This window comes from Leuresthes tenuis, unplaced genomic scaffold, assembly GCF_036924035.1.
Source record: "Leuresthes tenuis unplaced genomic scaffold, fLeuTen1.0.hap1 SCAF_2, whole genome shotgun sequence".
In the NCBI taxonomy this organism is placed as follows: Eukaryota; Metazoa; Chordata; class Actinopteri; order Atheriniformes; family Atherinopsidae; genus Leuresthes; species Leuresthes tenuis.
Window position 1 is genome coordinate 38,657,042 of NW_027325356.1, and position 13,869 is coordinate 38,670,910.

The 13,869-nt window shown below is 42.8% G+C and overlaps 3 protein-coding genes across 3 annotated transcripts in view; 2 read left to right on the top strand and 1 right to left on the bottom strand.

The window, feature by feature from the left end:
• LOC140302211 (A disintegrin and metalloproteinase with thrombospondin motifs 7) overlaps positions 1-8,857 on the bottom strand; it is a 116,235-nt gene extending 107,378 nt beyond the window's left edge. Inside the window, exons 1-2 of the mRNA XM_072381026.1 lie at positions 8,456-8,857; positions 817-1,184 (exon numbers count right to left, since the gene is read on the bottom strand). Coding sequence (XP_072237127.1) covers positions 817-1,184; positions 8,456-8,576 — 489 coding nt within the window. The 5' untranslated portion in view covers positions 8,577-8,857. The remainder of the gene's footprint in view (positions 1-816; positions 1,185-8,455) is intronic.
• The window catches only part of tdp1 (tyrosyl-DNA phosphodiesterase 1), a 330,936-nt gene that overhangs the window by 152,079 nt on the left and 164,988 nt on the right, over positions 1-13,869 (top strand). The gene's annotated exons all lie outside the window — the stretch shown is intronic.
• Positions 10,038-11,762, top strand: LOC140302472 (relaxin-3 receptor 1-like). Its single transcript, XM_072381297.1, has one exon. The coding sequence runs from the start codon at positions 10,123-10,125 to the stop codon at positions 11,266-11,268; it is 1,146 nt and encodes a 381-aa protein (XP_072237398.1). The 5' UTR covers positions 10,038-10,122; the 3' UTR covers positions 11,269-11,762.

Sequence of the window (13,869 nt, forward strand, 5' to 3'; positions counted from 1 at the left end):
TCAGTGGGCTAAGATATCAAAGGCAGCTTGATCAGGTCTTCAGGAGTGAAGTGTGAATTAAAAAGTTTCATTAAGGGGTTATGGTGAGGGATAGGGTTCAGAAGAAAATATTACGGAGAACGGAGCTAAGCTCGGACGATGAACAACAGTCAGATGGAGGCAGAGAGTTTCAGGTAAGTTTGTTAGTATTCTTCCCAATGGTAAATGGAGTATGGGTATGGAGCCTTATTACTGTTAGAACTGTAAAAGTGTAAAGAGAGTTGTCCTGCTTTTGTGCTCTATGGTGTGTCTGTTAGTTCTGAGTCTGCAAAGAATCTTGTTTGTTCTAAGAGACATTGTTCAGTGTGAGAGGTGGAGCAGTAAGAGTCAAGGAGAAAATCTGACACCCTGAATGATAATAAAACTATTTGAGCCACTGTGTCCCCCAAACATTAGCTCTTTCATTTTTTGTTTGGTTTATTGACCCCCTCCTCCTCCTAAAATTTTAAATTGAATATCTGCTCTTGAACAAGACGTATAGTGGTGTCCAGATTTTTGTAGATCAAACATATCATTTTAATTAATGGCTCTGTCTGCTTTGTATTTGATGGGTCTACAGGTCTATGTAAACAAAACAGCCCCTCCATTTAAGGATTAAAGAGGGAAAATTAGTGACTTCAACAAACTTGTCAGGCTTTGTACATCCTCGAGCTGCACTAACGTACTTCAGTTCAAAGTCAGAGTGTTGCAAAACATTGTATTAACTTGAAATGCATTTAAACGCCTCCAAATAAACCTCAAGCTTTGAAAGAATAAATTATTAGTTTATCTACTCACCAGTCCATCACAGGCACTTATAGCTGCGCTCCCTTTAATAGCAGTCTCATCCCACACTTCACCTAAAAAATGGCAATGGGTGGCTGCGGGACGATGGATCTGAGCCCCATCCAGGCCACCGTACCTCCTCTCTGTCAAAAAGCCCGGAGCCAGTAGGTTTGGATTGAGGGTGAGGTTAAAGTGCAAACTGTGACTGCCGTGAAAAAATTGGTAATAGACACGATCAAGGTCCACCGGTTCCTCTGAGGCTTCCCGACGCTGAACGCGACGAGCCTGGTGGGACAGGAAGTTGGACAGGAAGTGACCTCTGGCATCCACTCTGATGGGGTGAACCACTTCAAAATGAGGAAGATCCTGCTGAAATCTCTCTGTGAAAGTCATAGTGGGAAAAGATGATGTCAGAGAGGATGGGTTAATAAATCATGTGAAAGAAGGGGGTGATTAAACAATTAAGTTGCTGGAAGGTTGTAAACAAAAACTTGCAGTTGTGAAACTCTAAACCAAACCATATGACTGTCTTATCCGTTATTTTTAAGCTTGTATATAGCTGCCATGTATGCAGTACCTCTTACACTACCCTCTCACCTATTCAGTACTTCTTACAGTACCCACTCAGCTATGCAGTACCTCTTACACTACCCTCTCACCTATTCAGTACTTCTTGCAGTACCCACTCAGCTATGCAGTACCTCTTACACTACCCTCTCACCTATGCAGTACCTCTTGCAGTACCCTCTCAGCTATGCAGTACCTCTTGCAGTACCCACTCAGCTATGCAGTACCTCTTGCAGTACCCTCTCACCTATGCAGTACCTCTTGCAGTACCCTCTCACCTATGCAGTACCTCTTGCAGTACCCTCTCACCTATGCAGTACCTCTTGCAGTACCCTCTCACCTATGCAGTACCTCTTACAGTACCCTCTCACCTATGCAGTACCTCTTGCAGTACCCTCTCACCTATGCAGTACCTCTTACAGTACCCTCTCACCTATGCAGTACCTCTTACAGTACCCTCTCACCTATGCAGTACCTCTTACAGTACCCTCTTACCTATTCAGTACCTCTTACAGTACCCTCTTACCTATGCAGTACCTCTTACAGTACTCTCTTACCTATGCAGTACCTCTTACAGTACTCTCTTACCTATGCAGTACCTCTTACAGTACCCTCTCACCTATGCAGTACCTCTTACAGGACCCTCTTACCTATGCAGTACCTCTTACATTACCCTCTTACCTATGCAGTACCTCTTACATTACCCTCTCACCTATGAAGTACCTCTTACAGTACCCTCTTACCTATGCAGTACCTCTTACAGTACCCTCTTACCTATTCAGTACCTCTTACAGTACCCTCTTACCTATGCAGTACCTCTTACAGTACTCTCTTACCTATGCAGTACCTCTTACAGTACCCTCTTACCTATGCAGTACCTCTTACAGTACTCTCTTACCTATGCAGTACCTCTTACAGTACTCTTACCTATGCAGTACCTCTTACATTACCCTCTCACCTATGCAGTACCTCTTACAGTACCCTCTTACCTATGCAGTACCTCTTACAGTACTCTCTTACCTATGCAGTACCTCTTACAGTACTCTCTTACCTATGCAGTACCTCTTACAGTACCCGGGGCGGCTGTAGCTCAGGAGGTAGAGCAGTCGCCCACCAATCGGAAGGTCGGTGGTTCGACTCTGGCTTCCCCAGGATACATGTCGAAGCGTCCTTGGGCAAGACACTGAACCCCACGTTGCTCCCCCAGTGTATCATTGGGGGTATGAATGTGTGTGAATGATTAGAAAGCACGTAGTTATGTCCTAAGACGTGCTGTATGAATGTGTGTGAGAGGGGTGAATGTGGCATGTAGTGAAGCGCTTTGAGTGGTCAGCTAGACTAGAAAAGCGCTATACAAGTACAAGTCCATTTACCATTTACCATTACCTATGCAGTACCTCTTACAGTACTCTCTTACCTATGCAGTACCTCTTACAGTACCCTCTTACCTATGCAGTACCTCTTACAGTACCCTCTTACCTATGCAGTACCTCTTACAGTACCCTCTTACCTATGCAGTACCTCTTACAGTACCCTCTTACCTATGCAGTACCTCTTACAGTACTCTCTTACCTATGCAGTACCTCTTACAGTACTCTCTTACCTATGCAGTACCTCTTACAGTACCCTCTCACCTATGCAGTACCTCTTACAGTACCCTCTTACCTATTCAGTACCTCTTACAGTACCCTCTTACCTATGCAGTACCTCTTACAGTACTCTCTTACCTATGCAGTACCTCTTACAGTACTCTCTTACCTATGCAGTACCTCTTACATTACCCTCTCACCTATGCAGTACCTCTTACAGGACCCTCTTACCTATGCAGTACCTCTTACATTACCCTCTTACCTATGCAGTACCTCTTACATTACCCTCTTACCTATGCAGTACCTCTTACAGTACCCTCTTACCTATTCAGTACCTCTTACAGTACCCTCTTACCTATGCAGTACCTCTTACAGTACTCTCTTACCTATGCAGTACCACTTACAGTACCCTCTTACCTATGCAGTACCTCTTACAGTACTCTCTTACCTATGCAGTACCTCTTACAGTACCCTCTTACCTATGCAGTACCTCTTACATTACCCTCTCACCTATGCAGTACCTCTTACAGTACCCTCTTACCTATGCAGTACCTCTTACAGTACTCTCTCACCTATGCAGTACCTCTTACATTACCCTCTCACCTATTCAGTACCTCTTACAGTACCCTCTTACCTATGCAGTACCTCTTACATTACCCTCTTACCTATGCAGTACCTCTTACATTACCCTCTCACCTATGCAGTACCTCTTACAGTACCCTCTTACCTATGCAGTACCTCTTACAGTACTCTCTTACCTATGCAGTACCTCTTACAGTACCCTCTTACCTATGCAGTACCTCTTACAGTACTCTCTTACCTATGCAGTACCTCTTACAGTACCCTCTTACCTATGCAGTACCTCTTACAGTACCCTCTCACCTATGCAGTACCTCTTACAGTACCCTCTTACCTATGCAGTACCTCTTACAGTACTCTCTTACCTATGCAGTACCTCTTACAGTACCCTCTCACCTATGCAGTACCTCTTACATTACCCTCTTACCTATGCAGTACCTCTTACATTACCCTCTCACCTATGCAGTACCTCTTACAGTACCCTCTCACCTATGCAGTACCTCTTACAGTACCCTCTTACCTATGCAGTACCTCTTACAGTACCCTCTCACCTATGCAGTACCTCTTACAGTACCCTCTTACCTATTCAGTACCTCTTACAGTACCCTCTTACCTATGCAGTACCTCTTACAGTACCCTCTTACCTATGCAGTACCTCTTACAGTACTCTCTTACCTATGCAGTACCTCTTACAGTACTCTCTTACCTATGCAGTACCTCTTACAGTACCCTCTCACCTATGCAGTACCTCTTACAGTACCCTCTTACCTATTCAGTACCTCTTACAGTACCCTCTTACCTATGCAGTACCTCTTACAGTACTCTCTTACCTATGCAGTACCTCTTACAGTACCCTCTTACCTATGCAGTACCTCTTACAGTACCCTCTTACCTATGCAGTACCTCTTACAGTACCCTCTTACCTATGCAGTACCTCTTACAGTACCCTCTTACCTATGCAGTACCTCTTACAGTACCCTCTTACCTATGCAGTACCTCTTACAGTACTCTCTTACCTATGCAGTACCTCTTACAGTACTCTCTTACCTATGCAGTACCTCTTACAGTACCCTCTCACCTATGCAGTACCTCTTACAGTACCCTCTTACCTATTCAGTACCTCTTACAGTACCCTCTTACCTATGCAGTACCTCTTACAGTACTCTCTTACCTATGCAGTACCTCTTACAGTACTCTCTTACCTATGCAGTACCTCTTACATTACCCTCTCACCTATGCAGTACCTCTTACAGGACCCTCTTACCTATGCAGTACCTCTTACATTACCCTCTTACCTATGCAGTACCTCTTACATTACCCTCTTACCTATGCAGTACCTCTTACAGTACCCTCTTACCTATTCAGTACCTCTTACAGTACCCTCTTACCTATGCAGTACCTCTTACAGTACTCTCTTACCTATGCAGTACCACTTACAGTACCCTCTTACCTATGCAGTACCTCTTACAGTACTCTCTTACCTATGCAGTACCTCTTACAGTACCCTCTTACCTATGCAGTACCTCTTACATTACCCTCTCACCTATGCAGTACCTCTTACAGTACCCTCTTACCTATGCAGTACCTCTTACAGTACTCTCTCACCTATGCAGTACCTCTTACATTACCCTCTCACCTATTCAGTACCTCTTACAGTACCCTCTTACCTATGCAGTACCTCTTACATTACCCTCTTACCTATGCAGTACCTCTTACATTACCCTCTCACCTATGCAGTACCTCTTACAGTACCCTCTTACCTATGCAGTACCTCTTACAGTACTCTCTTACCTATGCAGTACCTCTTACAGTACCCTCTTACCTATGCAGTACCTCTTACAGTACTCTCTTACCTATGCAGTACCTCTTACAGTACCCTCTTACCTATGCAGTACCTCTTACAGTACCCTCTCACCTATGCAGTACCTCTTACAGTACCCTCTTACCTATGCAGTACCTCTTACAGTACTCTCTTACCTATGCAGTACCTCTTACAGTACCCTCTCACCTATGCAGTACCTCTTACATTACCCTCTTACCTATGCAGTACCTCTTACATTACCCTCTCACCTATGCAGTACCTCTTACAGTACCCTCTCACCTATGCAGTACCTCTTACAGTACCCTCTTACCTATGCAGTACCTCTTACAGTACCCTCTCACCTATGCAGTACCTCTTACAGTACCCTCTTACCTATTCAGTACCTCTTACAGTACTCTCTTACCTATGCAGTACCTCTTACAGTACTCTCTTACCTATGCAGTACCTCTTACAGTTCTCTCTTACCTATGCAGTACCTCTTACATTACCCTCTCACCTATGCAGTACCTCTTACAGTACCCTCTTACCTATGCAGTACCTCTTACAGTACCCTCTTACCTATGCAGTACCTCTTACATTACCCTCTCACCTATGCAGTACCTCTTACAGTACCCTCTTACCTATGCAGTACCTCTTACATTACCCTCTCACCTATGCAGTACCTCTTACAGTACCCTCTTACCTATGCAGTACCTCTTACATTACCCTCTCACCTATGCAGTACCTCTTACAGTACTCTCTTACCTATGCAGTACCTCTTACATTACCCTCTTACCTATGCAGTACCTCTTACATTACCCTCTCACCTATGCAGTACCTCTTACAGTACCCTCTTACCTATGCAGTACCTCTTACAGTACCCTCTTACCTAAGCAGTACCTCTTACATTACCCTCTTACCTATGCAGTACCTCTTACAGTACCCTCTTACCTATGCAGTACCTCTTACATTACCCTCTCACCTATGCAGTACCTCTTACAGTACCCTCTTACCTATGCAGTACCTCTTACAGTACCCTCTCACCTATGCAGTACCTCTTACATTACCCTCTCACCTATGCTCATGCGCAGCAAGTTTGATATAGATTGTGAAACGTATTCTTGTTTTGAAAATGATCCCATTTCCTCTGACTTGCAAAGGCTGAAGTGGCACAATAGACAAAGATCCACCTTCTAAGAGAAAGGGTAGAGAAAATGTACCTTCATAAGCTGCATAATCAGTCTGCTTCCGTCAGAGCAACACAGACACCCTCATGGAATTTAGAACAATTTTGTGATGTGAAATGTGATTTCATCTCCATCTGCGTTGCTGGGATGTGTTAGTGCAGTTTTGAGAAGCTCATTTTTGGTCAGACTAATATGTTAACATGCAGTTTAAAAGCCCAGTTCTGGCTGGACACTGACGTGCGTGTTGTTTTCATTTTTCTCTTCCAGAGCCATGTCAAAGTGCGTAGCATTCAGAGGCTTAACAATCAAAAGTAAGCATTTCTCTGAAAACGGACAGGCTCAAGGACTGGACTGAAAATATATGAAAAAAGTGAGTGACGTTCAAAGAAAACCTTTAAAAGACCTTCAGAAATTCTGGAGAACTATTGCTCAAACCCACTTTACAAGATAACAAGAAGAAAGGCTGACTCTTTGGAAGCAAAATAGAAACTGAGGAGCGGGTTAAAACTTTTGTACAATACTGCATACGTTCACTCGACTGAATATCTGCAATATGTTGCCAGTTATCCTCGAATTACCACTCAGCTTTAATTCATTCCGAGTTAAATCTCCTACACAACCCATGGTATGCCTGGAGTGGTAAAATTATTGCAAAAATAATGGCTGGCTTAAGAAATCTTGATGAATGCCTTTGATTGTGTGTATTATTGTGTGACAGCATGTATCATTGTCTAAACTGTTGACACTTGACTGATTTCTTGAATATTCGCCAGAAATTATTTAGGTGCTATGTGGCCTTGACAGAAGTCTGCATTCTCAATCAGATGACCACTTCAGAGGGTCAACAAGCCGTTATTTGCCATGAGAGGAAAAAAAGGTGACTTTCACATTGATAATTATTTTTTTTAAATCAGAAAATAACAGTAGGATCAGTAAATGGTCTGTCACAAGATATGAAGAAAAACAAGCAATATGAGCCAAGTTTGCCAAGTCTTTGACTGGCTATCTCCACTCATGTCTTTTACTTTTACAACTACTATAATGAATACAATTATAGGCTATTCATGACAGGTCCTAAATAAGAACAAAAAAGACTGAGAATATCTTATCTGGAGGAAGCCTGTGCTTCAGTGCCTTTCTATTGTGAGTTCTTAAAAGTCTAAAATTAAACTTTGGAATGCCTGTGCCATCATTTACAACCTGAAATCGTTACGGTTTGAGTAGTCCATCAGCAACACATCCCTGTATGAATGCCTGATAGCCTGTTTGCCTTAAGGACATACAGCTGATATCTACAGGATGAGACAGTGCATGCAGGCAACTTGTCGATTCTCTGATTTCAGGAGAGACTTGACTTTTAACATCCAAACCACAAACTAATGAAGTGACTGGGAGGATGAATGCTCCAAGACAGGAGGCGTGGGAGCGTTTTCTCATAGATACAAGAGGTTTATATCTCTAGCAGTAGAATGGGAACCAGCGCCATAACAACAACAATAATAATAATGCATCCTGTAAATTCCCACAGTGGAACTCTGCTTCCTGCTGCTCACTGGTGAGGTCAGAGGTCATTGTCAGTGTCACACAACTGCAGCACTGCTTCTTTTTTATTTAAAAAAAATAAAATAAAATAAATCAAGGGCACTAAAAAAAAGGAGGATAGATGGGGCTTCAACCTTCGATGATTCATTCGAAAGCAGCTCTTTCCAGCTACCACACCGGGCTGCAAAATCCTGAGCCTAATTGCTATGGCCAGCCCAGAACTTTGTAAACACAGGTCAAAGCTGATCTCTCGCTGGTCCAACTCTGTCTTCACTGAGCTTAATTAGATGCACTCACGGACTAAATTTGCACCTCGGCAACAAAGAACAAGAAGACATGGTGGTACAAACGACTTTAAAAGTTTCAAACGTGCCAGGCTCACTAACCTCCTTCATGTGACAACTCCAAGGTTTTGCAGCTTTCCAGGACCATCAGAAGCGCGATGAAGACGTGAATGGGAGAGACACTTTGTCCAGAAGCGGGAAGCCCGCACTTCAAACGGCTCATTTTGTCAGGACGGTTGCCGAAATTTAAGAACCATTTAATGCCTATCTAAAACCGCGCCGATTGTCACTTTAAATTAATTCCATCTGACATGCACTTTTCGCTTTGTTGCGACCATGTGCTTAAACTGTGACAGTCCCAATAAACCTCTGCAACTTAGGCCTGATCATTGTTTGCCTCCACGGAGCGTTTTTGTTGCTTTCTCATTCTTATTTCCACTCGTTTGTAAGTTGGTGTTAATGTTTGCTTACGAGTGTCTGGTCCCTCTCTCCTCCATCAGTCTCCTCTCGTCAACCAGTGACAGCTTAAAACTTTCCTCTGCAAACTTTTGCAGAGCCACCCCCACAGATGGGTGGACTTAAAACAATAGGCTGGCTCTCAGAAGGGCTGTACGCTTAAAGGGGAATGCTACTCCAAGAAATCGGATATCGTGATACAGGCCATCTGGCAGTTAGTCCCCAAATCGGAGGTCTTTCGGGTTCTCTTTGGGTCAGATGAGGACCAGTTTCAAGATTGTTGCATTCACTTGGAGTCGGAGAAAGTGCCACAGTTCCGGGGGTTCACTTTATGCGTTGTGATGTTGGCATTCATGTCTTAATAGTAAATGCATTTTTCAGTGTTGTGAACAAACTGAAAAGTGAAACTCACAGATGCTGCTGATATGAGAAACTGTGGAGAACACTGGGCCTCCCTCAACATTTGCTTTTACACTAAGATAAAATGTTATTTTACTGTAATAAATATTGCTCAGGTAAAAATAACACGTGTAAAACAGTCAATGTGAAAAAAATTCACAAGGCTACAAAATTTGATATCGTTGTTTTATTGATTTCTATATCTTTTTTCTCTGTCGTTGTTCCTCATCATCTGTCTGAGCTTCGCGCCCCCCCTTGCGGGAGAATAGCAGCATGTGGAGAACTGACGCAGGGAAATTGCCCTGCATATGCAAATACTGCGCATCTACTCGGAAGAGCAAAGCCCACCTTAAAATGCCTTATTTTAAGTGTTTAAATGCATTCTGTTGTTGAGAAAGATGGAGGTCGTCCCAATTCTACAAACCAGAAAACACTGTGCCAAAAGAACTGACTGAACTTGTTTTTCTTTTTAGACTATTTATTTTCGCACATCTCACTAATAATGAACATGTGGAGTTTTGTTTCTTGCGTTTATTTGAAGCCTTTTTTAATCATAAAATACTCCTTTTGCGTAATGCCTGTGTGCGCTCAGTCATATGCCAATTGAGCAGACACATATCTGAGGGTTAAAATAAATTCACGGATTTCAAACAATAAACGAATCCATCCTGATTAGCTAATGGGACAATTATGCTTTCTGGTCGTTTTTATGACGGGACAACGCGATTCTCTCTCCCCTCATTCGACCAATCGCGGTTCAGCAGCGAAGCGACACACCTGTATAAAAGCCGGAATTCCACGTCAGCTGTCATTCAGAAGGTATGATAAAGATGACAAGTCACTGAGCGCGGAGAGAAAGTTGAAACGCTCTCGCATGGGTTGTCAAGTAGAACGCATGTTGTGTGATTTTAAAGATGGATGAAATAATGAACCAAAGCGGAGCGCTGAACCTCAGTTCGCCTGGCGATGAGGAGTTTACTTTCGAGGACATCGATGTGAGCGCAGACGGCAGCCCAGTCCTGAGGATATTCATATCTGTGGTCTACTCTGTAGTTTGCGCGGTGGGTCTGGTGGGAAACCTGCTCGTTTTTTTCCTCATGCGGTTACGACAAGGTCGAAAGAGGTCCACGATCAATTTTTTTATCATCAACTTGGCAGTGACGGACTTCCAGTTCGTGCTCACGCTTCCCTTTTGGGCAGTGGACACCGCGCTGGACTTCAGCTGGCCGTTTGGAGACGCAATGTGTAAAATTGTCCTCTCGGTGACAGTGATGAACATGTACGCCAGCGTCTTCTTCCTCACAGGTATGAGCGTGACCCGCTATCTGTCTGTCGCGACAGCCCTGAAGAAAAAAGCGTACCGAAGGTCACGGTGTGTGAAGTGGGTGTGCGCGGTGCTGTGGGTGGCCGCTACCTTGGCCACAGCTCCGACAGCGATCTTCTCCACTGTGACTGTGGTCGCTGGAGAAAAACTCTGCCTCCTTAAGTTTCCCGAGGGACACGACTGGCTCGCGCTCTACCATATCCAGAAAATACTGATAGCTTTTATCATCCCTATGCTGATAGTGTCTGTGAACTATCTGATGCTCCTGCGCTTCGTTAGGCGGAAGAGCATGGACAGTACCAACCCTAAACGGAGATCCAGAGTCACCAAATCTGTCGCAATTGTTGTTTTGTCATTCTTCTTCTGTTGGATGCCAAACCATGCCATCACTTTCTGGGGTGTCTTAGTCAAATTCAACGCAGTCAACTGGGACACAGCATACTACATGGTGCACACTTATGTGTTCCCGGTTACTGTGTGCTTAGCGCACACAAACAGCTGCTTGAACCCGGTGCTTTACTGCCTGATGAGGCCGGAAATCAGGAAGATGCTGAGCAGTTTGTTTTGGAGAGTGTCCACTCCACCCTCTGGCAAAGTCTGCGCGACGCGCTCCGTTACGCAAGGAGAAGTCCAGGGAGTCGTTCCGCTCCAGATTATGGACAATGCAGAGTACACGCTGTCGATCATCGACCGCAAAGGTTTATCGGGCTCCAGAACGGCCCCTTATGCCCGCTGAATTCAATGTGGTGCGGAAACAAGCTGCTGTTTAGTTTCACTTGTAGGTGTCATCGCTCGTGCGTAATGTTCCGCCACTGCTTCAGTCTGCACATTTTAAGGCTACAGTGTGCAGATTCATTTCATATCAAGTGTTTTTTCATCAGGACGTGGACTATGTATATGATAATTGTACTGTGGCATTTGTTAAACTCCTGAAACAAATTCTTTTTCGTTTCCCTTAGTGTTTTCCCACGAAGGGAAACTAAAATGTACCCGTTTCAGTTACCTTGTACCCCGTCAAAACGGAACTGCATGTTGCTTTTCTTTTTCTCCTGACTTTTAGGATATTTTTTTGCCTTTATGTCATCGTGAAAAGCAACAAAACTATGGGAAAAGATAAATAGGGACACAGGGGACCAACATCCTCGACCAGAATAGAAGAGTGAACATTAGTGAAATGAATGGACTGCCAACACAATGTGGGATTTTATAATATGACCAACTATTAATCTGGCTAAGGTGGTAGCGTTTTCCCATCATGTTCATCATGTAAAGCCTATCTGTAAATAAATAGCTTTTCCCATCCAAGGTTGCAGTGGTTGATTTATTTCCCACAGCAGAGTACATTAATTCGATTCCCTGCCGTCATCACAGTTTGTAATGCTGCAGCAACCTTTCTCTACAATTAGGATACCTTCAATGTTGAGAAGGTAACAAGAAAGCTGTGTTCTGTCATTTATATATCTACAATAAGGGCATCATACACATATTCCTCAAATAAACAGCTTTTACACAGAAGGTTTCACTCATGTCAGTAACAATGCAAATGTAGATGGTTTTTTTTATCATTCGGTGAGAACAGACTCAAATGTTAATTCTAAATGTGCTGAAACCATGGACTAAAAGAGCCCCACTGCCAGGTTTGTGTCCTAATGTGTCTTTCCTTGGCTCCCTGCAGCCTTTTTGGCTTTAAAGGGTCTGTTTACGATACTGTGTGATCACAAAGAGCCCAAATTGCACGCTTCCCTAAAGTGATAACCAGCATGAATCTGTATGTTCAGTCTGTACTCTTAGCCTGGGTGGAATCTTCTGTCCAGTCAGACTGAGATTGTTCAGCAGCTCAAAATGACAAAAGACTCCCCAAAGACCTTTGCAGTCTCCTCAAGGTGGCAACACTCCCCTAGCTTAGACAGTGAGCACAGATAATGCAAACACACACAAAAAAAACCTTAACAATGAAGAACATGAACACCTCAGCAGGTGCAACACATACAGGCTTTTGACTTGATGTCATTTTCTATACTTTCTCTGTAGTGCATCAGGGATTTGAAGGTATAGCAGTGTGTGATGTGTGGATTTCATGCAAAATCTGCAGTTCAAACTCAATTCAAAACTGTGCTGATTTAAAAAAAAAAAAGACCAAAACACATCACAGGTTATAAATACACACTGTGAAGGAGTTCTGACTCACTGATGTTTGATCCGTTACTGGGATGCAAGATTGTTCAAAAATTAAATACCAAATTAAGCTTTAAAGAAAAATAAAATGGTTGATAATCCCAATGATATGTCATCCATAGTTTACAGAACAGTGCTAGGCCCTCTGCCCCGCTTGTATTATTAGAGGAAGGATTATACCACCTTGGGTATGCCAAGTAATGTTTAGGCTTTATTTTTTGCAATAGTTATCATTTTGAGCATATTGCTGACGTGTCCATTTTTGTTGAAAATAAAAATTTTAATTAATCTGATTTTACAGAGGGTGCCAAATATGGGTTGACTTACTAATGTCAATGGCCACCAAATAACTGTCCACTGTAGGGAGCAATATGCATGACAGGGATAAACCAATCAGCCACAACGATAACCACCAAACTAATATTAGAATTCTCCCCCTCTAGACTCCTGCTGGTGTACCTAGTACAGTACAAGAACATCATTAATATAACTCATATATATTTATATATATATACACAACCTTCAACATAATTGGGCTCAGCGTTCAGTAACTGCAGGGCTTTTTGAATTTTAATTACTGTATTTTTTCAGTGATACGACAGCACACTGACAACCTTTAGCAATATTTGAAAATAAGGCTTGTATCCCGACTTTCTCTTTGATTATTTTAAGAGGGTAATTTTTCCCTAGATGGTGGCCACTGAGCACATTAAAAGGGAAGAAACCTCTATTTCACAGAGCATTTTGTGTTTGATTTTTATTCAGCTGGACTCTTATTTCTATTTTTGTATAAATATTTCTGTGTCAAGTCATTTATTTGAATTGACAGCCAGCACATATCTAGTCTACTAATCCTACTGCAGTTAGGGATCAAGTCAATGTTATGAGTAAACAGCACAGAACTTATTTATTTTCCAGCTGCCTTTTTATTGACATATTCTTGAACTAACCACCTATCCTTATTTCATTGCTTGTCCTTCCTCTTTTTATACTTTTATGTTATACCTTATAACATTTTGAGCTGTGACAGACAAATTTGTATGATTTCATGTTAGAATTATGTCTGTCAGCGGTCTTCCACACAAATATCCTCACCACATGCAAGCCTGCTTTAATTCATCTATTGAATTAATCCGTTTTGGGGGTTTTTGTTGTTGTTTTG